Source organism: Struthio camelus, chromosome 13 (genome assembly GCF_040807025.1).
Source record: "Struthio camelus isolate bStrCam1 chromosome 13, bStrCam1.hap1, whole genome shotgun sequence".
Classification (NCBI taxonomy): Eukaryota; Metazoa; Chordata; class Aves; order Struthioniformes; family Struthionidae; genus Struthio; species Struthio camelus.
The window spans coordinates 14,291,306-14,319,186 of record NC_090954.1 but is presented as its reverse complement, the minus strand read 5'-3'; the positions used below and the strand labels follow the sequence as shown (position 1 = coordinate 14,319,186).

Below are 27,881 nucleotides of genomic sequence, written 5' to 3'. Positions count from 1 at the left end.
ATGTCTGATGTAGTAAGACGTTTCTCACCTCTTCCACAGCTTGTTCCACTTAGCAAATACATTTTTGTGCATGTCCCTAAATTTAATATACTTCTTGCAATCCTAAGTTCCATATTTTACCCAAAATATCCTATGATCACATTCCAGTCATTCAGTGTCACTGAATGTTCCCTTCCCTGCACAAACTTCAGTAACGTCAAAACAGGGTCTTTATTTTGTGGTTCTGATGATAACTTTTCTATTTTCCTCTGATAGCAGAGATTTAGTTGACTTTGAAATACATAAAAAAACTGAAATCATTATTCATGGCGTGCCAAATGACTTTCCACTGGGGTTTACAGCATTGTTTTACGTTTCCAGACAGCTATCTGTGAAATTAAGCAAAAGTTTGTGCAGCTGGCAGAATGTCTCAGTGTGTGCTCCAGAGGACCCAGGCTAAAGGGCTGACTTTGCAGCCCTAGGATGTTGTGATGGTGATTTATTTTGACAGTTTTTCTCAGTGTTGCTTTCAACAAGATCAAGACTATAGGTAGGGAAAGCAGAACCCAAAGAAAGTGCTCTTGTTGAGAGAGGACCAAGAAAAAAACTAGTAGTGCTTATGCTGTTCACCAATATGACTGAAGAGGTTTAATTTCAAAAAAAATTTTGCTATATTAGATCAAGTTGTTGTATTTACCAAAAGAATGTTCTAAGATTGAAGAGGTTTCAGATTTGACTCATCCCTTCCCAATTTAGGGTTCACCACCATGCTTTCTAACAGAGTACTTGGAATCAAAATAAAACATTGAGTAACGCCTGGTCAGAAACTGTGTGCAGCGTGTTCTTTCAAACCGGTGACTGATGGCACCTGTATGAAACCTTGTCTTTGTTCAGAAAAAAACATTAAAAAGCAGTTAGGAGCTTTTTTTTTTAAACTAAGATACCCAGAATGAATGGGATTATGAGTCATGTACATGGCCTATATCAGAAAACTTTTGTGTACACAAGGCACATGCCCTGTGGTAGTCACTGATTAGCAAAAGGTGTTTATGATTAGCTAGATCAAGTATTCAGAAGGCAGCTTCAAAAAGCACTTTACAGTGGGACTCTGAAAACGGAAAGCTTTGTGGACCAGATACTGGCTAGAAATGATCTGGAACTGTGAACTCAAAAAGCGTGTCTATTTAATTCTTGTTATGTTCAAGAAAAATAGGTTTTCATAGGTGTTCTTTGTAAATAAGGAAGATTACATTAAAAAAAAAAAAAACGGACTCCAACTTCTCCCCCAAGAATCAGTCTGCAAAACCTTAAATGTCCCCCAAGTACTTAGGTCAAGAGAATATACTGATGAGAACAAGGCAACCATGATAGCGGTACTCTGAGAAAATCAGTGCTTTGGAACTGATAAAAGCATGTTTTAATGATTGGTTAACCAACTTTATTTGTTTTAAAGCTTTGGAATTTCTGCCGTGCAGCCAGCAATGAGGTGAAAGACTTTCTTTAGGTCGTACATTCTGACGTATGCCTTGGGCAGAGTGTTGCCCTATTCTCTAGGGCAAGGCTGAAGAGACCTATTAAAGTAGTTGGTAGACAATATCCGAGTATGCCAAGTACGAATTATATCCTGAAATATTTAGACTAAAGCAACATCATAAAATGCTCTTTGTACCTTGTGATTTTTATTAGGCTTTTTTATCAGATCTATAGGAATTGAGTAAGTACCAATGTTGGAAATAATATTATTCTGAAAAAAAAATCTTCATGTTTGTAATGCAAAGAGAGAGCTCAGAACCACATTTTATTAATTTGCATTGTGGCTTATTCCTCAGTGCACTGGACGACTGGTTTTACTGCCTTAAGCAATCCTTTTGCTGATTCTTTTGTAGGTTACATCACCAGCAGTTGAAATCTGGAACAAAGAACAAACCAAAAATTTGGTCGAACAGAGTTGGAGCTTCAGTGTCATAAATGAAAGGACGTGGTGGCTAGCTCACAGAGCCTACCCTTTAGTGGAGCAAAATTTACCCTTTAAGTGTCCTGATCTACTCTGAAATATATTGTGCAAGACTATTCTTACATGACAAAGAAGCACAATTTCTAAACAGGGATTTAGGGATAACCTAAATGTATTCTGTGTTGGATTTGGCTCTCACCAACTCCAAGATATTACTATTGTGTATGCTTCTTTTTAAGACTAGGGAGATACTGTTTTTGAAGATCAATCAAATGATTGACAGTATCACTTTCAGTGATGGTGAGAATCCTTTCTTGATTCACGGAGTAGTTTATTTCTGGGTAGTCTCTGCTGAAGACACAGTCAGACATATGTCACTAACACACACATCCATCACTATTCAGGAAGATAACTGGAAGTCAGCATGTATCAGAACTCCGTCTCTTGCAAGTTTTAGTAAGTATTGTTGTAGTTTTGGTAATCTTCCAATTCCATATTAGCTTATTGTTTATAAAATAGGATCCTATGTGAAATCCAACCTCTTCTGAATTTATTCTTTCCTTTGGTAAGACTGAGGAAATCAATAGGGGTCTACAGAAATTACAAACATTCTGTTAGGAATTAGCAAGGTAGTTTTCCAGATATGAAACAAAGTTCATGAAGTCTTATAAAAAGTACTTGCTATGTAGCAAGTTAAAAGTTTTATATATTTTTTTCTATTCCTGAGGCATATGCATAATTCATGCAGTCAAAGATACAGCTATCTGGGAATATTTCAGACTAGACACTCCAGTCTCTTATAGCTGTAAAACTGTGTGTCCCTGGGCACTTTGTGCGTTTACAAAGCCATTACAAATACATGATTAAAAGTTTGTTCACTTGGATTAAACTCAGCCAAAATTTTACAGTATTATCTAGACTGAAGTTAGTTAACAGTCTTGCTTTGTTTTTTCTAAAGGTATATGCTCAAAGTTCAGGGCTGTTGATCTTGACTCTTTCAAGTACTCTGGGTATTTGAGAACTTACCTCTACCAGCTTTCCTCCAGAAATCTCTGCAGTATGATGATAGTTGGGGAAATCTGCTACTATTTTGCCATCTTCCAGTTTAACAGTTGCCTGTAATAGAGAAAGGTTTAGTGTTCTCTGGCCTGTAATAAAAACAGGTTTAATGTTCTCCGGACTTACTGGTATTTATATTCTCAGATGCACTGTAAACATCTGATGTTTAAAGTTCTTACTTTAAAATTTATCAAATTTGTGTATTACAGATACAGCTTCATGAAGACAACTAAAAATCCTTGTGCTTCAGTTCCTAAATATAAACTTTCACAATTTAAATAGAAAAATATTGGAACTAACAATACATGCAAGTTTCATATTTACACAATAAATCACAAACAATCCTTATTCATAAACCCCAAAATGATCTGGCTACAGACTATGCTTCTCATGTGCAGTTCTCAAGGGTTTACGTGGTTCTTCTGTTTTGACAGCGAAGTAAAAGGTGTAATTTTATGAGTTAATTTTTGGCAACATGCCTGCAGCAGCACAGAAGTCACTGTGGACTAGTAACACAAATCTTTAGCCTAGATCCTTACTTTCATACCTATAATTACATGTGGGTTCACCTAGCACATTCAAATATAGATAAACACGACTGCAGCCTGCAGTCACATCTTTATATCATAATATGTGCCAGTTGCTGTAAGACCTACTTTTGTACGGAAGGAGTATGCCAGGATGCTAATATGTGAAGTTCACAGGTAGTATAGCAGTTCATCTGATAGCCAAAATAAGCTGCACAGTTTGATCACAAAATCAGTCCTGCCTGTGCTTTCAGTCATAGAGGTTAGCCAGTCATATTAAGAAAAAACTTTACAAAATGAATAGATGAGTGGACATTTTTACCAGATATAAGGAAAACACCTTACTAATTTATGTACTGTGCAGTGGCACTGTACTAAAAGACAGTGGTTTCTCTGTTAAGGCTCATTTACTCTGCCTCCATCTTTGGCTATGTAATATGCTTCAGACTGCTGAAGTGCCCAGGGGCACAAAGAAGAGGATGGAATTTGAAACGTTTTAAAAATGTAAAGTTTGCAATAAGTTGATACAGTAGTTGATACAGATCTCGTTCCATATGTTAAGTTTCACAAAGATTTCTCAAAGCCAAAGACATGCATCTCTTTTTTTTTCTTCTCTTAGTAGAAAGGTGTAACTAAAAGAGCACCCTGGGCATCACGAAATGCAATTGTGTCTGTTTGCCACAGTTCCTATTGCAATTGCTAGCTCTCCTGTCTCTTCAATATGTATAAAGCATCTATCCACTGATCTGTTGTAGGGTTCTAGACACCTCACACATGCTGAGTTTAGCTTTCCAAACTGTCTGATCCCTTTAAGTAGATTTATCCTAGTAGAGCAACCTTTATGCTGCAGGTCCTAGAAGCAGTTTTTGGTCATGACAGGAATAAATCAAGATCTTCTGTTTCATTACCCTAAGTATGAAAACATTATGTAAGCTTCATCGTAACTAGAGGCTCCTTAAGTTGCAAATTGCTCCATGTTTCCAAGAGGAAGGATAGAGAGACATTTTTTCTCTTCACTTTCCACAGTCCTTTGCTTAAGGCTCAGACACAGGTGACTTAAAGGTGAGCGCTGCCATCAGGCACTGGCATGCTCCACTCACGGTATGGTGCTGGGCAAAGAGGACAGCTGTCAATCAGTTATTTGGAATTGTAATGAGCATTATGTTTGCCTGAGCCATGAACCAGTAAATGCTTGTCACTACCCTCATTCTTTATTACTACATACAGTTCTGAAGATCTAGCTCTCTAAAATCAGATTTAGATATTTTGCTAGGGCCATTTAGGAAAAAAATATATATATACATTTCTAAGCTATGACAAACAGGAAAAGCTATAGCAAACAGACAAAAACACAAGGTAAGGAAAAAAATCCCTAAGGCCCTTGACTTTTTTTACCCCATATTAAGAAATAACAACTCAGACAGTATAGAACTAGAGCTAAATTAATTTACCTTGAACTTTTTACCACTCATTGTCTCCAGGTCTGCTTCCTGGCCAGTTGTGAATTTGTTGGTCATGGAGTGGCCTCCTGGATAATGCTGTGACCAGGTGAATTCATTTCCATTCTGTACCACCTCGGAGATTATTTTGAAATTCCTTCCCTTTTCTATGACGTCACTGGGGATACCTGAATCAATAAAACCATGCAGTTTATCAAATCTAATATCCTACTAACTATATTTGAATTGAAGCATACTAGTGGTATATGTTTCTCCAAAACTGATTTTTTTTGTTTTTGGCTTTTTTTTTTTTTTACAGCACTATCAAAGATCAGAGGTTAAAATGCTGGTATACAGGAAGATATAGGGATGTTAATATATTTGCTAATATAACAGGTTTTGTTCTTGCTTCCTTTTCCCTTAGAAACTACATACAGAATATATATAGAAGTATAAGATATATAAAAGATAAATGTTTACTTCTGCTTAGTCAGTCTACATAGGCAGATTCGTGAACACTCCTGTGTATGAACTTGTGCCTGTGCTACAGAGCTACAACTACCTATTCAATATTTGCAATTACTGTTTAAATAAATGAATGCAAGCACCAAAGTTATGGCCACAGATCCTCGCTTTCCATAGAGACTTTACAAGGGTAATCTCTGTAATAGGCTTACAGAGTCAGTCTTCTGAAAGCGCTCACAAAAAATCTCTTCTTGTGTAAAATAGTGGCAACTATTTTCATATTCAAATTTATACTTTCACTGATGAATACTGAGGACAGAAAAAGTGATCTTCACAATCATTATACTGCAAATATCTTAACACTTCATTCTGCTGCCACTGAAAAGGAATACTATTTCTGCAGAACAGGACCATCAGGACCCTGTGGCTGACAGCGCTCCTCATAATAAGGAGCTGAAGTAAGCTCCTCTCCTTGCTGGAGTAAGAGTGTTCTGCAGAACAATCTTACCAGTCTCAGCTTCTGCTGATCCCAGCACACTTCAGGAAAAAGGCCTCCCCCTTTTCTTTTTCAGTATTTTAAACTAATGTATAACAGTTAAGACTTACTCTCCAGGATATACTTACCAATCTTCCTCATGAAGTCATCGTAGTTCTCATCACTTTCTACTTCATATTTGCCTGTGAATGCCATTTTGCCCTGGTGATATGGCTGGTAGAGCAGAAGAGCTGCTGGGACAAAGAATGGGTAAGTGCAGATGGCCCAAGGCTCTTGTTTATAAAGCAGCCCAAGCTGTTCAGCCCACCTATATTCCACACCCTGTGGAAATGTACGTTTATGATCTAAATATGTGAGTCACTAACACAGATGGCATTGACCTGTATGACAGTTAGGGTTATAATTCAATTATAAATCCTTGTCAGTAATTTGTAGATAAGCAGAAATAAAGGGCAAATGCTGTTTTTTGGTTCTAATGCTTATTTACACATACATTTAATTTAAAAATTCTAGTGATTTGCAGATAGGATGCAATAAAGGTAAAAATCTGTTATAAAGAAGTAGGGAGAAAGTGGCTTCAAAGCAGTGACCCAGTATCACGACCTTGCTATATTTGTAAGGAGATCCTATATTAGTTAATATATGAAAGTAAGAGGCAAGCTGCACAGATTTCTAAGTAACTCTGTGAGGACACGGGCAATACCAAGGTTCTGGGGAAGTTACTGCATCTGCACATATCTTGTCTCTACACAGGGAAAATAATTGTGAAATATTTTACACTCATTGGATGTACTATGTTAGATTACTGCATGGCACCATCTTCCCATATCTTATTTACTATCAAGAGACGGTGTTTCATATTTTCAGCAAATGTTTGCACAAAGCACAAAAAGTATATTTATGTTGGAAAAGCAGAATCAGAGCTCTGATTCGAATAAGATAAGTGTATATTAAAAGTCAGGCAGTCTGCTGGGTAATTTAGAATGCACAGAGGAGATGTCCTATGCTGAACAAATCATTTGCTACACAGAGAGAGCAGGGTAGGAAATTCCCAGCTGCTATACATTGTAAATTGCTCTGTTGGCTGAGGCTACAGACCAACAATTTTTCATCTGAATAAAAACCTTCCTAGGGGGATTTACATGCAAACAGTGTCATAGTATTGGAATTTTATTTTGTTAATTAAAATAATAAATTTGGGAAGCAACTGAAAATCTACTTTTACCCAGTTGTATAAAAGTATGAAGAAATATATCACTGCTTCCAAAAAAGTTCTGCTATATGTAAAGTTGGCTGCTTTTCTTAAAAGCAAATATTTTAATGCTAATGCAAGAAGGTATCTGTCTAGGGTCAAGAAACTGATCAGAAGAAGAAAAGAAACACAAACTAGACGATTTAAAACATGGAAAACAACAGCCCACCAAACTCAGTCACTACTCGGCATTATGTACTCTCTACAAAAATGGTTACATAGAATACATTAATTTACTTCTAACTAATAAACTTATCCATACTCCGCTGTGCCAGAGAAGGGGAGATACAACAGTTTTAATGACCCTGTGTGAATCTCAGGATGAAATTCCATTATATTCTCAAATAACTGTGTAACTTCATGGGATGGAATTCAGGAAAACATTAAATATCATAAATCATGCTATTGCATCATTACTGTAAAACTGTACAAGTCAGAAACATTGCTACATCTAACAGTTTTATTACCAATAACATTGTCTTCGAGTTTACACAGTCAATTGTCCACTTTCTCAGCTGGTGCTCTAAATCCTGCACGTTGTAAACCAAATATAGTCTGTAAAGTGTTTTACTGTATTAAAACAGAACTGTGCCTTCTAGTAAATCTTGCCTCCTAGAGGTCCTTTTTAGTATGGGCACCTACTGGCTACATCTTGATGACATAATGCAGATTGTGTCATGCTAGCATTAAATTCAAGGGGAGCTAGAAATAAGACAGCCCGTACTGACCGTTTTGTCACACTATTCTATCAGCATACTAGTGTGAACAGTAACTCCTTAAATTAGCATCTGTCAATTGTTTTTTAAGGTTTTTTATTATTCTTAAATGAATTTGCTATATATACATAATAGGTACATGGCATATTACTTGTCAGAGCATGCTGCAGCTAAGGGAGAAAATCCTTTCTAATTCCTTTAAGGATGTTTTTTAGTTATTGAGCAGCTTTCTTTTATATAATGCCTGTGTTGTCCCAAAGTTACACAGCTGTTAAACCAGTTACAGAATGCATATGAGGTTTGAATAGGAAAGTGTTTCCTGTACTATAAAAATTTCTGCAGTTTCAAAATTTTTCCCTACAGAGGGAAAAATGAGAGGGATCTCAGAATAGCATATTGACTGGAGGATGAAGAGATCTTAATCAGGTGGGAAGGGAACTTTTAAAAGAAAATAATTTTCTGACCAGATAAAGCTTCACAAAATCCCAAGTCAGTTTTGTGAGAGATTATATCTGTAGACTGGAAAAGATCCTGCCTCTTATTTATTAGCTGGAAATTTATGTTTTTTCTGTCTTTCTTTTTTCCACCTACTATCCTCCTGAAGTCTGAGAGAGAAAATAACTTCAAAATCTTGCATCTTCTTATAAAAGAAGATACAAAATTTTCAGATGAAGACATGATTTTTGAAGTTGATAACAACCTTTCTAAATTATTGGTTTTCGTATATGTTCCTGGCAGTAAAGCAATTTTCTAGAACAGATGCAGAAAGTGAACATGAGGGAGGCATAACAAAATCATGGTCAATTTGTAAAATAAAAATGGAACAAATGTCCCAGGAATTACTGCCTTCCCACCCCTCACCCTTCACTCCCCCCATGTTTACTCAGCTTTAAATTGTACCATGCTGGGCAGTGGCTGACTAGATCGTGCTAAAGTTTATGCCATCACAAAAGCCGTGCCATCTGCTGTCTGAATGCAATTAAAAGGATGTCTCCACAGTGGAAATAGAGATACCTTCCCTTTGTAAACATTCTCTGTGTTCTGTGATTAGCATTCAAAACACAGATATGGGATAAAAGTACATAACTGGAGATTTCTATATCAGCTGCAAATACTTAAGATTCAGGGACGAAGCAGAGAAATTTGTGTCACTGCCAATATTTCCTTTGCATGTTTAATGTTAAAAAAGTCTGTAAGATGATTCTGTCTGTGTGCAATCATATTTGACACTTATTTAATTAAAACTCCTTCAGCTTAATGCCAAGCTTGCTAAATTCAATGAGTAATTGTGCAGGATCAGACCACTGGAAACATCCTTTATCAGCTGGACTCAGATTCTTAGGCCCTGTGTATAGCGAAAAAAAAAGCAAAAGCTTTTGCATGGAAAACAATGAGGGGGTTGCACTTGGAAAGAAACGTCAGGTCTTAGTGCCATGCTGAGGCTAAGTGGAGACCTGTTAAGCTACAGCAGTGTAAACTCTACTTTATATCATTAATAGAGGCCAAAAACCTAGTAACTTCACTCCTACAGATTTATAGGAACACCATTTATAGGAAGGTGTCAACTCCATTCTATACATGAAAAAGCTGAAACACTAAAGTGACTTACCCAAGGTTATAATACAGTAAATGGGGGGGTGCGGCCAGAAACAAATCCTAGGCCCAGGCATTAATCCATTGTCCAAAGGCTGGCACATGGATTTAAGCATCCTTACAATAAACAAGACCTTAGTAACAATAGAAGCAAACAATGAGAGCTCTGAATGACTGATTACACTCAAACTGACACTAGCTCCGCTGACGGGCTGGGAGAATCCTTAGTACTGTTTAGCACAATTTACTAGCAAATTCTCAGTTAAGATTCTTGCCTTCTCCATGTGGCCCGGTATATTTCATACACCGAAAGGTAACCAGTGTTCGGCCCCAGATGGGCTTCTGGGGCGTGGGTGACCAATGAGGCTGTCCTCAGGTTAGCTGAGCACGGAAGGCCTCTGTCTTGCACTAGGCTCTCAGATACCTGGCAGGAATAACACTGTAAAGGTAAATGAACTCAAGTCATAAACTCTTCTGTTTACACAAAACTTATTGGGGGACAATGTCACTAGTGTAGTAATGCCACAGGGACCTTGGAAGATAGATCAAACTGTAGATAAGAAAAATGCCATAGTTCTCTGAAATAGGAAAGAGATAACCAAATTATATGAACTGTACTTGACTTTTTATGTTATCTCGCTTTGTAAAATCAAATTATTTTGATAGCTTTCTTGAAATGTGATATAAAAATGCTGACATCTACACAACTGCGCAATGCTTAAGAGTTTGTCTGCACTGGGAATGTGGTGAGCACGGAGTCAGTACAGTAAATTACAGAAGAATAGCCACTTGACTGGGTGGGTCAATCTTGGCACACACTCAGTATGAGTTTATTCACCTTCAAGGAGATGAAAGCTCTTCTGTACATGATAGTTCCAAGGCAGTTGAGGAACATCCATACAGCGAATAAAAGCATGACTACACGGCGTTGGTAACTGTGCTTGCTCTGGGGAACAGAGTCAGTTTAGAGTAACTTTTGAGCAAACACGCCATTGTGTGTACCTACCCATGCAGTTGTATTTTTAACATGCACTGTGAATTTGCACCCTTGTTTCTGCTCACTAATTCTGAAATAAATCCTTATTTTTATTCCTGTATGGAATAGTGTATTGGAGAATGACGAATTAAGTAATCTTCCAGATACTGAGTTAGGACAATGTTTATTCCAAGAATAAATGGATGGAGGTCCTATGACTCTCCTGAGATTATGGTCACTTGCATGATTGCTAAAGTTAGCCACCCAATTTCCTACCTTTTCAGTTTCAGCTAAACAATTGTATCCACTTAATAACTTTATACTTTGCATTTAAAGTATTTGTGATTTTCCTGCCTCTTCAGGGCTGTGAGTGTGTAATGTTGCAATTTCTTTGCTTTTATATACCTCCAAAGCAATGCATCATCCTTGGTGGGCTGGACACAGAACTAAATAGTGCAGGGAGCTCCAGAATTATCCAGTAAAAAAAGAATAAATTAAAATAAAATTATCCATGTCTTTTTCAAAATACACAGGATTACATATATTTAATCCATTCCATCTATTATAATCTATTACCATACTGCAGATGGGAATTCCCATCTGCACACTGCTGCAAATATGCTTGGTTATGTTATACTTCTATCTAACAGAACTCAGTTCAAATCCAACTCAATTAAACAGCTATAATTGAGACCAGAGGAAAAATAAAAGTTGTTTACCTGGCACAAAATAAGAATTGCAATGGAGTAAGACAAAAGAACAAAAAGCTTCAGGTGTAAAAGCTGAAAACAGCTTTCAGAACATGGCCTTTATCTTCAGTTTACTTGGCACTATCAATTATTTTCTAACAAAGAAACATGCAGCTGTTCTTTATGTAGGTCAAATAGAGTATCATTTGACCTACACTCATAAGGGACGGTGTCTGCCATCTGGTGGCCAACTCTCAGGGCCCACTCTAGCACTCAGTGTGTTGGTACAGTCCATGCCACCTTCACGCATGCACAATCCCCCTGACTTCAGTTAAAGCATGCCAGGCGTTGTAACGAGCCTGGTGCCACAGCAGAAAACTCCAGGCGGAGTTTCTCCTCCTTGCTCCTTGCTGGCTGGCTAACAAATTTCCCACCTGAGCTAGATGTAATCAGCTTGATAAGAGTCATGTTAAATGTATCACTACTTAGGCAATTATCTTCCTATGTTTCATTTTGAGGCATATGTCAAAAGGATGATAATGTCCTAAACACTGGATTATGATATCATTGAAACATCAGATAGTATTATGCTTTGTTTAAAATATATTTATTTTTAGTGCTACGCTGGCAATCAACAACACGTAGAAGCACTGGGCTCCTTCACAGAAACTTAAATAAACATTATGGATTAAAGGCCGAATGCTGGCTCCCCTGAATTCAGTGGGAATTACCGACACCTAGGATTTCAACACAGTTTAAGGAATCTAACTTTATGTACAAATGCTATTTGTGAAACCCACTAACTCTAAATGGATTCAATTGTCAGAGAAGTACAAACAAGGATTTGCATACTTAGACTGAAAATTGCTGCCCGCAAGGCAGCAGGGTGCAAGGAAGAGGCACAGCCTTATACTGTGAGGCTTCAGGTGCACAGGCTTTTAATACCGAAATTGTCCCTGAATTTGTACCATGGAGTGGAAAAAAAGAAAGCATTCACATTTGTGCTTACCTACCACTGAAACGCTTACCTACCACTGAAACCTTTCTGAGCCACCGATCTAACATCAGCGCACAGCAAAACTTATATTTGGATGTATATTGTCAGAACTATGGGCAGGAATCAAATTACTAGTTAAAATGACAGGTTACGCGGAAATGTTCACCACTGCATTTGAATTCCTCTAGCAAAAGGAACCTGTGAGTGGAAACTGTGTGGTTGTTGTAGACATTTAGCATGTCAGAGTTAGAGAAGTAAACCTCTTGCGGAAGCTTATACCCAAAGAAAAAGTTCATCTAAAGCTTTACTCCCTCTGTCTCTCAAGTCAGTTACCTCTGATATGCAAAACAGTGGAGTCTTCAAATGCCAGTAGGAACAGAGGGAACTTTCACGAATCATATCAAAGGCCTGGGATATCTTTACTTTCAGATTTACTTGCCACAAAGTCATAAATATAACGCCTTTGCATTCTTTTTGTCATGTCGGAGTCACCCTGCCCTTGAATGTCTCCCAACATGCTTTAAAGTTTATTAGATGCGTTGTATAAAGCCAACTGAGAGACACTCAAAGACAAAATGGAGATAAGGAAAGTAATACCATTAGTGAATGAACTAGGATGAGTGACTATCTTTGAAGTGCTTTTAAAACTGGAATGCAACTGAACAAAGGAGTACAGATTTAGAATAAAAGTAGGGGCTCTCCAGTGAAAAGAAAAGAAAGTTACCTTAAAACGATTCTTTTGGAATGAAACTTGGTCAGGAAAGCTTGTAAATTCTTAATACAGCTATATCTGGCAATTATTCAACAATCCTCCATAGTAAATGGCTAATGATTATTAATTCCTTTGGTATTCAGAGTAATCATTCATAATGAATTCAGAATGAACTCATTTGGTGTTAATGTAATGTGTAATTCCATGGGAGTCCTATTATAGTTTTGCCTTATTAAGTATCCATTTAGTACTAGGTGCTTTTATTCTAAACTCATAAGCACTAGAAAAGTAATTACCAACAAGATGTGGCTGAATTACTGAAAAGCTAGTGCTTGCATAGGGTCTGAACATATAACAGAAATGCTCCAGCTGGTGCTACAGGACTTCTGCAGGTTGACACAGAACAGTCTGTCCTTGCCTTGGATGCGGATGCACTCTGAAAGGTAGAATCTGCCTAGAGAAAGCAGCAAGGAAATGATCCTACCAGAAGCTGGCAGGTAGGAATATATACAGGGGAGGGAGGCACAGATCCTCCAGAAATCCAGTATTCCCTAAAATTACTTCCTGCCAAAGCTCCCAACAGGAAAACCTTTAGTCTGTTTGGATCTCCAGAAAGGCATTTTCCGAGATAGCAGGATAATTCATATTAAACTGTACAAGCTGGCATAGCTTCTGCAAGAAGTGTTTCTGCCACCCCTGCTGCTGACGATCTCTAAGTGCCATCTCAATGGGATTGCTGCGGTCCGGTTTGGGCAGCTAAAAAGTTGGAAAGCTAACCCTCCTCCACTCCCTGCCCCCCTAAGATTACTTTTCATCTAGTTTCACTACTTTTCGGCTGCTTTGGTTCCTTGAACTAGCTAAATGAACGTCAGGCTGTGCCAGTGCAAGGGAAGAGGAGGGGAAGACTGGAATGGCACCACCTTCATCAACATCATCATTGGCCTAGCTGCGACTGCAAACCACACAGTGACTGAGAGGGGTCTGAGACTACAACAGCGCCGCTTACGTTGCTCCAGTGAACCCTAGCTCATTCTTGTGTCATCTCTTTCTTTGTGCTGGCACAACTATTTATGTAGTAACATAGCAACCAAATCAAGGGGCTGATTTGGATTAAAAATACCCAGGATAAAATAAAAAGGTATTTTTCAGCTGGATCAGTACTTTGATCCAGTTCATCACATGATCACACAGGCATTTGTACTGGCATAATGGAAGTATTGGCACGGAGAAGAGAACAAGCAGCTGGTGTAATATCTGCACAAGGTGGCTATGCCACTGAAAAATGATCTTGGTAATCATTGTCTGAGCTATATTTGATGATCTATATTAAGAGTAAAGAAATTCAAACTGGTAAATGTAAATACGGTTCTGGAGCAGAAAAGTAGAATTATGCTCATGCTAATTGAGCTAGTAAAGTGTGCCTAGTTCAGGTGCACTGAATGAATTTTCTACAAGCTTAAGGCTCTGTACAAATTCTCTGAACTCAAATTAATATTTTCTATTTGTTCTTCTGAATCCAACACCCAAATAAATCAAATGAGCACCCTTGGACTCAAGGAACAGCTAAATAAAGAACTGGGAGGGACCATCTCTGTTACCAGCCTGCTATTCTAACAGGCAGTTTACTTCCTGGTATGTAAAAATCTTCTTTTAATTTCTAGCTGAAATTAATTCACAGTTATTCTAAACCTGTTTGTACTTGTGCCAGCACTGCCCCTTCTCTGAAGTACTTACTACTCCTTTCTCTCAGGGGTTTACCCCAAAGTGCTCTGCAGAGCACTTGTATCCTCTCTTTGTTTTGCTAGGCTAAATAAACCAGGCCAAACTCAGTTAGACGCTTCTCAAATTGCAGATTTTGTTGTCCTCTTATCATCCTAGTACTCCTCTTGATGTACCCCAATTTCAGATCATCTTTTTGGAACAGAGGTGGCCAGAACCCATAGTGTTTTCTAACTTAACAACAAATTTTTTGGCACACTTCAACCTTTTATATAAGGTCATTAATGAATATACTGAAATATTTTAGTTTTGTAATACAATTGATGCCAGCAACTTCTCTCGAATCTAATTTCCACCCTCCCCCCCCCCCCCCCCCCGGAGTCTTCCCTTTAATTAGTTCCTTCACACCTTATACTAATCTTACCAAGCGCATTCATTTCAATCATAATAGGGACTGGCAGTAGAAGTGGGCAGTTATCTTGATTTTTAAGTTTTAGCAATGACTAAAAGAGAAGATTTTTGCAATGTCAATTTTGACTCATGTAATCTGGCAATACACGGTAACAATCATTTTGGCTACTGTCAATTTGGCTCACACAAAACTGTCAGATTCCTTTGAAATATCATCTTTGGACTAAGAATTACTATGGAACATTTTCAACCTTAAATGGTTTTAGTCTAATACAGATAGAAACAAATTTAAACAGTCACTAAAATGGAAGATATAATTTGAGCTTATCTGCAGAATCTTCTGCTGGCAAAAGCACACTGAGCGAAAGACACTGGCTCTATATATTTGTGTTTGTTCCACATATTTACACCAAAATACCTGATGTCCCTAACAGAGAATAACTATGGTTCTAAAGACAATATCTGACATTCCTAAAGACAGGAATCATTACAACTGTTCTTTCTGCCACTTCTGACTAAACCAATAGTTATCTCCCCCTTTATCTGTGTAGTGCATGTGACCTGTTATAAAGATTTTATTACTTGATAGTATCTATATGATTGTACTTGCTGATACATCAGGACAACATAGCTTCAAATGGGAGCTTAGCTTAGTCTTCAAGGTAATCCAGTCTAATTTGGAGACTTCTGTCACATGGTTGCAGTATTCTAAGCAACCCTCAGTCACCACCAAAAGGGAAGAGAAAGCTACATCCCAATACAAAATGAACCTGTACTGTATTTGCAGTTAACATGAGTAGTAACTCGATGGCAGAGAGAAGGAAATGCAGGCTTCTGTCACAGGCTGTCACCACCACCCAGCAATTAAAAAAAAAAATGCAATTCTTTCTTAGCCACAACGCGCTGGGAGGGTATCGGCCTCTAGGATCTTTCTCTCAACAGCTACAGTTACCTGCAGGATTTGTACAATCGTATCAGTACTCTGCTCAAACGAGGCTTAGAAAGCAGAGGGACAAGTGTGGACTCATGGTTCAGAGATCAATCCTGCTTCTACAGCGTAAACCTGAGTTCTGCATGGACGTTGGTGGCAGCAGGCCTGCCACGATAGCTGGACAGCTTACTGAAACCACTCCCAGAGCATCCGCATTTTCGAAGGCACTGAACCGATGAATCGACTGCATATTTTACAGCATTATTCCTGTTTCTCACACACCTCTTCTGCAGTACCCTACAACTGCATTCCAGCAAGTAGCAATTAATTGCACCGTAACACCCACACAGGGCTTCGCTCCGCCTAAGCAACTAAGCAACTGACAGTTTATTCTACATGATGTTGGGCTACGTTTCCTTGGAGAAATGCTGTACAGAGCTTGCCTTTAACTGAGTTTACTCAAGTTAAGAAAGAACAATACGTAACAGCATGTTTTAACATGTTCTTTCTACAGGAGTTCTGTTAAAAGTTGCTGTTTCTCACAAACAAGTCATGTTATAAAATGTTGCAAGTCTTTAAATGCTATATAAATGTTATCTGCCGTTATGTGCTGTTTTCAAAACGCACAATGATACAATGTCACAAACACTGAAAATTAAAAGTTCTTAAATGCAAATTACAAATGATTGGCCTTTTACAATTTACTAGCTTTCTGAAAACGTTATTGAGTTATTAACCATAGGCTACAAGTATGCACAAAGAAATGACTTTTAATGACAAACATTAAATTATCTAATTAACATCAGACTACCAGATAGTCTTACAAGACAATGTATTTCCTTGTATTAATTGAGAATCTGATGGGAATTGGGGATGTTTAGGATTTCGGAGGACTTTGTCCCAGTTTGTTTCCCTTTGGGTCACATTTATTTAATACAGAACACTTATTTGCAGTGGTAAGGAAACATTTAAAAAGATGGCCACGTTTTGAAGCATAAGGACATTGGATTTTTCTGCTTGTCTGTTTCTGCCTTGAAGTGTTGAGAGGAAAACTCCTTAGTTTTAAGTACTGTTTCAAGGAAGAACAAAGACATTAAGAGCTTTTGTAATTATCTTGTCTTTCCTTTACTTTAAGGGATCAATGTGTTGAAAGAGAGGGACAGGCATCCAGAGAGACATGCAAGGGCCTCAGTAACCTCATCACTGACTAGTCTGAATTGCTCCCATACCCACAGCCAACCCGACTTAATAGAATGTAGAACTATAGCCACCCCCATAGAAAATATGTGCAATTTGAAGTGTGGATGCTCAATTACGTTATTGTCTCTATTTAATATACAAGCTTAGATAAAACTATACAGGAATTTTTATTGGAATAATTCTTAGATACAATATTGCTTCTGCAAAATTAATATAAATCTTATTTTTTTAAGAAAAATTCCCAATTTCTACTGAAAAAACACAAATATTTACTTCTCATCTGCTTTAAAACAAGCACATTTTTTAAATAAGTGCGCTTTAATAATTCTACCTGGATAGCAGTTCTTCTCTTCATTCTTTTCCTGTAGCTTGGGCTACCTAGAGCATTTTCTTTAATACATTGTAGGGTTTCTTCTGCAATATGTATGATGATGCAGGCTATCAAGAGATGCTGAGAAAGGGGGTTAACTTATAGCTCCAATAAGTCAACTCTCCACTTAAAAAGTCTGGTGTATAAATGTCTCAAGAGAAAACTCTCTAAGTCATCCCAAAAAATGGAAATAAAATGTACTGACTTTGAAACATACTGTTTCTATTAAAAATACCTATACACAGTATTTTCATATTTCCAACATAGAAAATTTCAAAATCTCATTTTTCTTAAGATACCAAAATGTCATGACTACCTCATTTTCATACACGCTTACTTCTGTAACTTCAACATCTCTGTATTTGCATCATCAGTGGTCACTAAAGCAAATACACAAAGCTGCAGAGCTAAAGAAAGGCCAGATTCTCCCTTTGGCCTGCCAGGGGAACTTCCATAATGCAAGGGTTACTTGGAGTTCAGTATACATGGAATAAATAGGGCATACTTCATTATGCACCCTGCTTTCCAGACTGCTGTTCCCCAGACCTCCATCATTAAAGTAATAGGGCTCTATTTTAAATACAGATTATAAAGTTTGCCTCAGGTCATTTGAGACTGGCTTAATAGCCAAAGATCCTGATTCACTGCTGTTTGTTACAAACACTAGACACCCATCTATCTCTTAGCTATTATAGTTTCTCCAACACATTGCCCGTGTCTCCACTGATTTTCCTGAACTGAAGTATATTAACCTCCACCTATTGCACTTGCGCAGCCTGGTGCTTTATTTGTGCACATAAGCCCCATGCACGGTTAAATTCTGCTGCGCTATAGGATTCCTTCAGCTGCAATTCCTGAATCTCTGTTAGAGAGAAACGTAAAAAATAGATACTTCTTTCTTTTAAGATGCATCTGTTTTGCAGTTGATTTTTCTTTTATTTTAAAATCATGTCTACTAATTCCCTACTATCTCCTTTACTCGCTCAAGTTTTCCTCTACTCTAATCTCTTGCAGCTCACCTCAAGAATTAGGTGGAGCTGACAGCGATCTGGTGATGATGATAAGCTATTTGCCACTCCAATAAGCCAAACAAGGATTCTGTCTTGAAATAAAAATCTCAAAAGCAAACAAAAGAAATCAATATTTGAGTGTATTTTTCCTATGCTAGCAATGTGTTCATAACGTTGTGCCAACTAAAAACACAGGTCTGTTGTGCAAGAGCAGAGAACGTGAAAATATATGATGCAAAGAGGGATGCATTTCTCTTCCTAAAGTACAAAAGTCAATTTTCTTTGCATCTAAACACTTTTTTGGTGTAAGCTATGCTTTGATGTGTATAATATACATCATATTTTGCAACAGTTAAAATTATTTTTATTTGCTTAGATATATTTAATAGGAGAAATAGATAAATAATAAATATATTTTTGTAGTGGAGAAAATATATACAAAGCATGTGTTGTCTCTTCACCTGTTCCAAAAATCAGATCTTTATATCTGTTTGTTCTATTCACTGCTTTTATTGGACCTAGCCTGTAGTATCCCTCTTTCAAAAGTTTTATCCTGGTTTTATTTATTCTCGAGTCAGTCAGCAATAAATTTGCTGGTATTAATCAAATAATGCAGATATAAAACTCAAAAAATAAGACCGTATTAACAACACCTGTGATTTTTTCTTAATTCTTGGAATAAGCACTATTCTTCTTAAAGCTTCCTTCTGGAATCAGAAGGAAAATCTGGAAAATGCGTGAAGATTTGAACTTCCTTTTGGAAGTTTCTCTATCTTGTAGTTTTAAACAATTTAAACATTTGATAAACAAAACCTGTTCTCCTCCTAAATGATGAGAAAGCATTAGGAAATAAAGAAAATTGAATAACGATACTTCATTTAAAAAAAAAACCTTGATTTTTAACCTAAACTTGCATTTTTGAAAGGGTAAATCTGGTAACGCATACAGATTACTAATCATTCTCAGGATGCTTAAAAATCTGGACACTTACTTCAGTGACCTGAGAGAGCGCCAGCTACCTGATACTCTGCTTCCTCAGACAAACTGCACTGACAAAATTTGCATAAAAATTTAAACAGCTTTAAAAACCATCTGGATCCTCAATGCATGCAGGATCCTAGAGGCTAGGATTATCCGCTGGTGAGCACGCGGAGGGGGTTCTAAAGCCAGTCTGAATTCTCCAGAGGTAGGCCTGGCTCTTCAGAGCAGTCTCTGAAAATCAGGTAGAGAAGTTTGTGCCATAAACCATACTGCCATCTAGTGATAAAGCTTTAACCCTGCTTCTTAGTTGAAAAAACAGTAAAATATAGCACAGATGGACTCCTGTGCAAAAAGCTATAGCTTTCAAGGTTAGTTAAAGCTTGTGTCCTGAAAGCCAGGACCAAAAGGCATAAGCTCTTCTAGCACAATAATGGAATTTTTATTGTATTTAGAAAACTGTGAGACAGAGGCAGATTATTAAATATACTGATTGACAACATTATGCCGTCCTTTCCATAAACAGCAAGCCTCCAGCCCACCTCTAAAGCTCTTCTTTTGCTAGAAGGACCTGATGGGATTCTGAAAACAACCCACAATCATCTTTGCTTCAGTTTACTCAGTGCTAACACAGACAAAGGGGCCATGTTGTTTGGCTTCAGGTTGCTAATGACTGCCTTGCAATACAATGTTGCCTTAGCTCAGGGAAGGCTGCCTTTTGCCTTCTCTGTGCTCGATTTTCTCATTTTGTTTCTTAGTAGAAAAGGTTCATGCCGCGTAAAACACGACAATAACTCCTGTATGCAAAGACAGCATAGTAGCAAGACCAGGCTATACCATAAAAACCCCTCTCAACTTGCTAATGTGAAGAAAAGTTTGTTCAGGACTTCCTTAAGGAGATTTGGTTTGCAAGACCTGTCCTTGAGGATTGAAATATAAAATTTTTCAGTTCTTTGTGATTATTAATTACTAATTCTTTATAGTTCTAGCTTCACTTTCTCTTGGAGCTGTCAATATCCTTTACAAAAAAGGCTATGTTGCCAAGACTGGAGGAATAAAGCTCATAGTTTTCTCAGGGTCACAGAGTAAGGTTTGTGGTGCCCACTACTACTTAACACACCTGAAAATTACCTCTCACCTTCAGCTGTGATTGCTGTGATTCTGTTGTGAGCAGCTGCAATTATGGTATAGTCTGCAGCGGTGTGTCAGATATAAACCACTATCCTGCTGTATTCTGAACCTATAAAACAGGCAGAGTCAGAATTATTTGAAGAGATGCTCAGTTCTCCTGCTCCATTCATTCCTCTTGACTGCTAGGCTCATGAAAGTCTACTGCAATGCTTTATATGTCAAGAATTTCATGACTTTCCTTTTGCCAGATGGGATAGCGGAGAAACAAAATAAACTCAATAAAAGAGGGACACAAGTCGCTCCAAGCGGAAGTATGATAGAAAAAGAGAAAAGAAGATAGGAAAGGCCAACATATGGCAAAATTAGAGCTGATCCATAATTGGACCATATCTCCCACTGGGTGACACTGGAATCAGCAATAAAGCACTCTGTAAATAACAGCAGCTAAAGCTCTTCTTACACAATTAAATCTCTGTCTTGCCTACATTTTCATGCCTAGCTTTCCTCTTGTCAGCTGTGGAAACGCTACGTATTTAAGGGCATGACGTACAAGGAGAGGCTGAAAGAACTGGGCCTGAGCAGCCTAGAGAAATGAAGGCAAAGCAGAGACCTTATCGCAGCGTACAACCACCTGAGGAGCTGGAGGATGGAGAAGGGATGGAGATGGACTTTTCTCAGAGCAGCACAATGATAAGAGGAGAGGGAAAAGACACAAGGGAGAATACAAGAGATTCTGACTGGATACCAGGAAATTTTTTTTAATACGAGGTTAGTTGAATACTGGAACAGGCTGTCCAGAGAGGCTGTGGAATCTCTGCCCTTGGAGATGTTCAAGCTTCGACTGGACAAGCCCCTGAGCAGTCTGATCTAATTAGACATGTTTTGAGCTGGGTGTTGGACTAGATGACCTCTGGGGGTCCCTTCCAACCTAGATTATTACATGACAATAGAATCAAGCACTTCTACCTTGGCCCATGAGCCAAATGAAAAATTTCCTTGTCCACAAATAAGACTAACTCTCAACATAGCAGGGAAATCCAGGCATAAACAAGATTCAACTTTTTTGCCCCATCTCTTTTAAAAAATACTTGGCATAAACCTGGAAAATAATTTTCAAATGTTTTCAACTGTTTATAAAGTGAATTCTGTTTTCAAGGATTCAAAATGGTGGCAGTCACCTTGATTTTTTTTGTTTACTACTATGCACATGAACTTTGGAAAAGTTAGTTTACCAAAACTCTTAAGTTTATTGGAAAATATAGTAATTATATAATACCTTTACAAAAATATAAGACCATTTAAAAAAAAAAAAGTTTCCATGAAGAGGAACATCCTCTGAGAGCATATTTGTTTCAAAAGTCTTAACCGGCTGTGAAAAGATGACTCACTGTAAAAACACCTCCAATGCTACACAATGTCTTAAAGTCTTTGCTGCCTCCAAGCACTGACATAGAAAAAATTAGATTTTGCTAATCAAACAAATGAATATACCTTGACGGTGATACAGAACCTGGGCACATAATATAGATTTTCAAGCAAAAATTAAAGGAAAATCTGTTGGTTTCCATTGTTGATTTCAAGAACACCAATCTGCTATAGCTTTTCTACAAGTGATTTTTACACTTAGGCCCTATTTATACTTTCGCTTGTTTGCTTGTTTTAATTTTTCTTTCCACACTGTTGCTCTTTGGCTACAGGCATTTAGACCTTCTGTGCCCTAACTCTTCACAGCTGCACTGCTGTTTCCAGCTCCCTCTCCTAAAAGGAGTGCTTATTAGATTATCTAACATGCTGCTATTCTAGTTCTTGTACAGAGGCAGACCAGAGGGCTAGGTATAAGATTTGCTTTCCCTCCTCTTTAGGTTCCTCAAAGCTGAAAACTAGTTTGCTCAGACAAGGTGCATGGACTATGTAGACCCCTGATTTAAGCAGTAGTTCTTGCAGACAAGCACAGAATCACTGGAGTGGCTACTTACTGGTCAGAGTGATGTACACAAAGGCAAGAACAACAGGAGAGTTTTTTGTCCAGATCCTGTAATTACGGACTGAAGGAAGCCAGAAACGTAGACTGCTATGGGGAGCTGGGGCGAGAGGTAGCTGAAGCTGACCCATATTTCTTTTCTTTATACCTCAGGAGCTATGATCAAGCTGGAATTGATTTATATGGGGCAGCCACAGCACAAGATGTCAGGAAGAGAGATGGCTTGAACCAGCTTCGTACTGTATTGTTGCTGTGCACTGGATAAGCTTGCAAGCAGGAGACAGGCAAGCTGAGAACACAACCAGTGCAGGTCCTCCTCCGCTCAGCCTCTAGTAAAACTGAAAACACTGAAACCAGCAGCGCTGGAAACTGAAACAGCACTGAACAGTGAAATCCTTTCAATACTAATTTTCAGGCTTTTGTTTGAGGAAAAAAATCATTCTCTTACGACAATGTAATTTTTAAAGGTTTTTGTCTGGTCAGTGCCTTTTCTTTTAAGTTATTGTGACCTACATACAGGCATGATCCAAATAAAGCTTTCTCTTTAATTTTTTATGTGACATTGCTTGGCTGAGCCAGCTCTGGAGTTGCTGTGGCCTCTGTTTTACTTTTTTCCGCACAGGGTCAGATATGAGTTTTTACATTTTTTGTTTTTATTTCCTTTACTATCAAAATGAATGTTTACATGTTTCTCTTAAATTCTAGGCAGCTTCCTTACTGAGGGTGGTCTGATGGACATAATGCTTTACTAGCGTTGTTATCCTGAAGTGTTAAAAGAAGAAGAAGCAGCTGAGAGTGATGCCTCTGTATGGATAAAATACAGGACTGAAGCACACAATTAAATTACTGTGACTTAACATGTTCCCACAGAGTCACAGTAAATTATATGCATGCGCTCACAACTGCTTGCCAACATGAGGTACAACATGTTAGCTTAAATCCTTTTCACCAAGACACTTAGTTGAAGTTTGGCTGGCACAAGAAATTACTCCAGGTATATAAAATCCATCCCCTGCTATAAGTTGCATTTAAATCAAGACTGGTAAGAACATTACTACCTGATGACTGTTCATTAAGCCTAGGCAAGATAAATTTCATAGTCCATTCAACTCCCAGCGGCTAGAAACTTGCTGCAAACTGATTTCATAGCACAAAGGTCTATTCCATTTGGAATAACTCAGGCTATGAACTGACCTCTCTGTGGATCACTGGCTGGAAGCAAAGATGTACTGATTTTTCCAGACACACAATTCACTCCCACAGCTAGCACCGTTTTGACAAACAAAAGAATAAACAAGAAGTGACCTGCCCTGAAGCCTCCTCTGCTTTGTGATTTGCCCCTGCAGATCAGAGTTGAGTCTCACTAGCATAGCAAGGGGCAGCATCAGGGCTTGTGCTATACCTTCTTTCTGGGGATAAGTAAAGAAATGCAGATGCCACTGCTGTCTGGCACCTTCCGCTATCTCTACGTTACTCAGCAGTTAACAGAGAGAAACAACAGGCATGTCAGCACAGCAGAGGAAAAGCAGCTGGCTAAAGGATGAAGGAACAGAAAGAAGCAATTATACTATTATGGGTATCAAACAAGCCCACATCATTCTTACTTGCGCTTGGGGGTGCAAGGCCAGCTCATATCCACCTTTGCCGCTGATTGTTTTTTTGACAGAAATTGCTCCCCAAACAGTCATGTTCAGTGATTATTTGTCTCCTTCCTTCTTCCTCTGATTACAGCCAGACTGGGGTATCCCTGATCCGCATAGAAATGAATATTTTAAAAGTCAGTGCTGTCCTCAGAGGGGCTTGTGCACCATTAGGTCTCCAGATTTACTGCACTAGCAAAGAACGTGCAGTAATGAGGCAGCAGCAATAGGCTACAAATGAGGAGAAAAGGGCTAAAAGCAAAGGGTTTTGTCCTGGTACATATCTGACTGAAAATTAAAATGATCATTATGTAAGGAACTCTCATCCAGTTTGGTATCCACACTTAGAGTCAACTCCATATTATAGATTCTTCTTGATTTTTTGACTGAGCACATACATTATATTTTGACTGTGAACATGAACAGCAACAAAGTATTACTATAAAAAAAAAAAAACCAGCAGATTCAAACATGACTCTTCTGAAGTGTTACTGTGTTACAGCAAGTGCTCCTGTTTCCTAGGTCTCTGCATGAAAGGTTTTCCCACAGCCAACTGCAGCTTGTGGAAAATAGTAACTATTCTCTGCTGCGTATGACAGCAGGACAGATTTTCCCAAAACTACTGAAAAAGAGTTATTAATTGCAATATGCATACCCAAGCTGATACAGTCTGCAAGAATGATGATAATGAATGCACTGAATAGTGCTACGGCTGCGTAAGATGTCAGGGCATCTTCACCTGTCTTTAGCCAAAAGAGCTCTGTCTGCTGCCTATTCCTGCTGCTCAAGAGAACACGGAAATCCAAGTTACAGCTGAAATCTGTTCCCTTGCTGAGTTTTTTTGCTTTACATTAATCCAAAAAACAATCATGCAACATGAGCATCAGTGAATGCTTCCTCACGATTCATAGCTCTCCCACCTTTTCTCGCTATTCACCAACTCTGCTAAGAGAAGAGCCCTGAAATCCAGCCACACTCAACCTTGACTCACTGGGTGGACCTTCTCTCCCATTGAGCCATATAAAGCTTTGTGGTTGCTTTATGCCTATGATGACTGTCTCTACTTGCTAAAGTCTCTGTATTGACTCATATTTTCCATCATCTGGGAACAATTCAAGAGCTTATTTTGGCATGACCAGATCTGACTCACCCTGGGTGACTTCAGAAATTAGAATCAAATCAACGTTAGTGTAGAAAAAGCAAAGCTATAGTCAAATTCTAATTAAAATCTCTCTACTGATTTGACAAATACTGCCTGGCCTCTGATCTAAAAGTGTAAGCAGTATTTATCTGGCCTCTCCCTGGTCCAAGCTTGGGTCAGTCAGCCAGCTTGATTTTATTCTGAGGGAAAAAACATAACAGGTAACATGAAGCCCTTTTATACTAGATTTATGCCATGGGGGAAAAAGCCTTACAATTGCAAAAATTTCACAGCACCACAGTGGTAAAAAATTAAGAGGTCCTTTCCCACATATTTTTGAGTTCCAACCCATGATGAAAAACCAAAGTAGCATCAAATTTTCCAATTAAAAAGTATTAAAATAGACAACAAGTTACACCAGTGTTTTGAACTATAAAATACTACTTTATTTTTACAGAGTGGATAACTACCTAACACTAGCATTTAAATCATTCATATTTATGTATGAGATAGTCGCAAAGTCTGTTCTTCTGTGCCTGCAAGTACAGGGTAGGACAGGTTATGAAATATGCATAAAGGGACATTGCCAGGTGAAAACCACTGGGCAAAATTCCAAGGACTTTACTGTGTACTTGTTCAGCTCTTTGCTGGGCAAACTCTTATTAAAATCAATGGGAAATTTGCCTGAGCTAAGACCTCAAGGAATGTTATACTCAAAAACAAGCAAACAATAAAAAATCCTTGTTTGTTACCACAAATTTGGGTTATTAAGTATACAAAAACTCTAAAATATTCAAATCTAATGTACTTTTCATGGTAATGGAATTAATAAGACATAAAATCCCTAGGCTTAGGGTAGTGAAAGTGAATGATATTTTTTCCTTCTTAATTAGTTCCACTCTGTCTGATATTTGCTAAGATGCTAGTATGGTGTGTGGGCTATCAATATCACAGGAAGAGATTTTTTTTTTTTTACCAAAAATAAAAAGAAAATCAAACTAAAATTTCTATTGAAAAATAAAACTTTTAAAGAAATAATGGATTAGACTTAGGTCTGGAAAAAATTTAGTATGCTAATCCTAAAGGAGCCAAAGTTGTTCTGTCTGTAATTTGATGGCAGCACGACATCAGCTAAGCATGTTCCTGCCAAACGATTGCTGCTTTCACTCATTGTCATAACCCTGAGAACTTCCTCTTTTTTTTTTTTTTTTGCAAAGGTGAAAAGAGTTACTCATGGAGAAATGCTAAAGTTTAGATAGGCAGCTCTTCTCTGAAGGCATCCACAGTTTAGATGCCTAGCCTAAAAAAGAGCAACTAATGTTCTGCTACTGATCTTTTTTCAAGACACCCTTAGAGAAAGTAATTTCATAGCAGAAGGCAACTCAATAACTATACCAATCACGTAATAATAAAGCAGAAGTTGCTCGTATACATATATATTTGCTGGAGGCATGGAGGATACTTTGCGATGACTAATTATATTCCAATTGTTGAACTTTAATCACTACTGATTTTTAAATCTTTCATTCTTCTTCTCAGAGAAGGCAAGACAATTTCTCCTTCCTTCTTTCCTCTCTTTCCTCCGTACTGCTAAGATGTCTGGATACTTTTAGTTTGTCTTATGTAGCTCCCTAACTACAACTTCTCTATTATCATTCAGAGATAGCCTGATTTAATTCCAATTTAATTATTTTGGGGTACAGACATACACTTGCATTGTATTGTATGATTCACTATGACATTTTTGCTATAGAAACTTATCACTTGAGAGGATATATCATGAAATACAAGTTCTATTTGAGAGCATTTTTGCCATTCAAACGGATGCCATATACCAGACTGAAGTACAAGAAATGGTATGATGGAACATTCTGTAAACATAACATCCAACCTATATGGTATTCAATGACAGGGGGATGAAAATAATACTGAAATTATAGCGGTACTCCAAATGTTAATTATCTAAACTGCAATCTCAAACACAAAATATGAACTTTGTATGAAATGTGGATTGCTTGGAAGCAGATAACTGTGCATTTTTAAAATCAATCTTAATCTTTTCACACAATAAATAGAATGACATGGCAGAGTTTGTTTGTTTGTTTGTTTTTAACTGTATTCCTCTCTTTCTATTACACCAGTTAGGTTCAGCCTGAGCAGAGGAATCCCATAATCTTGCAAAAAGCCATCACTAATATGTCCGTCCTCTCCAGAAGGAAGTCTCCGATTTGTGGTTTAATTTATTTTTTTTTCCAAAGTGGTATAAAGCAGGCTGGGAAAAATGCAGTCTTAGGTCAGTTTTCAATGGTTTTGCAGCATAACTATGCCTATTAGAAGCATGAAGGAAAAACAACCATACTTCTAACCAACCACTCCAGTGAATAGAAAGATATCAATTCAGGCTAGCAAAGGTATCTTTTGCTAGTAGAGTATGTATTATTCAGCAAGGTGGTTTTAACTATAGCGGGGAAAGAACTCCATCTGTTAAAAAAAAATGTGTTATTCAGCTACATCA

General features: G+C 37.9%; 1 protein-coding gene across 18 annotated transcripts in view; it reads right to left on the bottom strand.

Moving 5' to 3' along the window:
* Nucleotides 1-1,398: 1,398 nt before the first annotated feature.
* Nucleotides 1,399-27,881, bottom strand: part of FABP6 (fatty acid binding protein 6) — a 45,109-nt gene continuing 18,626 nt past the window's right edge. For 9 of the 18 annotated variants that reach the window (XM_068960160.1, XM_068960157.1, XM_068960159.1 and 6 more), the window contains 4 exons: nt 6,048-6,149; nt 4,971-5,146; nt 2,960-3,049; nt 1,399-1,888 (listed from right to left, as the gene is read on the bottom strand). In XM_068960160.1, the coding sequence (XP_068816261.1) occupies nt 1,835-1,888; nt 2,960-3,049; nt 4,971-5,146; nt 6,048-6,114 (387 nt within the window). In that variant the 5' untranslated portion in view covers nt 6,115-6,149 and the 3' untranslated portion in view covers nt 1,399-1,834. Of the gene's footprint in view, nt 1,889-2,959; nt 3,050-4,970; nt 5,147-6,047; nt 6,153-9,496; nt 13,906-27,881 lie in introns of those variants that run through there. The other 9 variants (XM_068960168.1, XM_068960169.1, XM_009685598.2 and 6 more) reach the window with 5 other exon arrangements.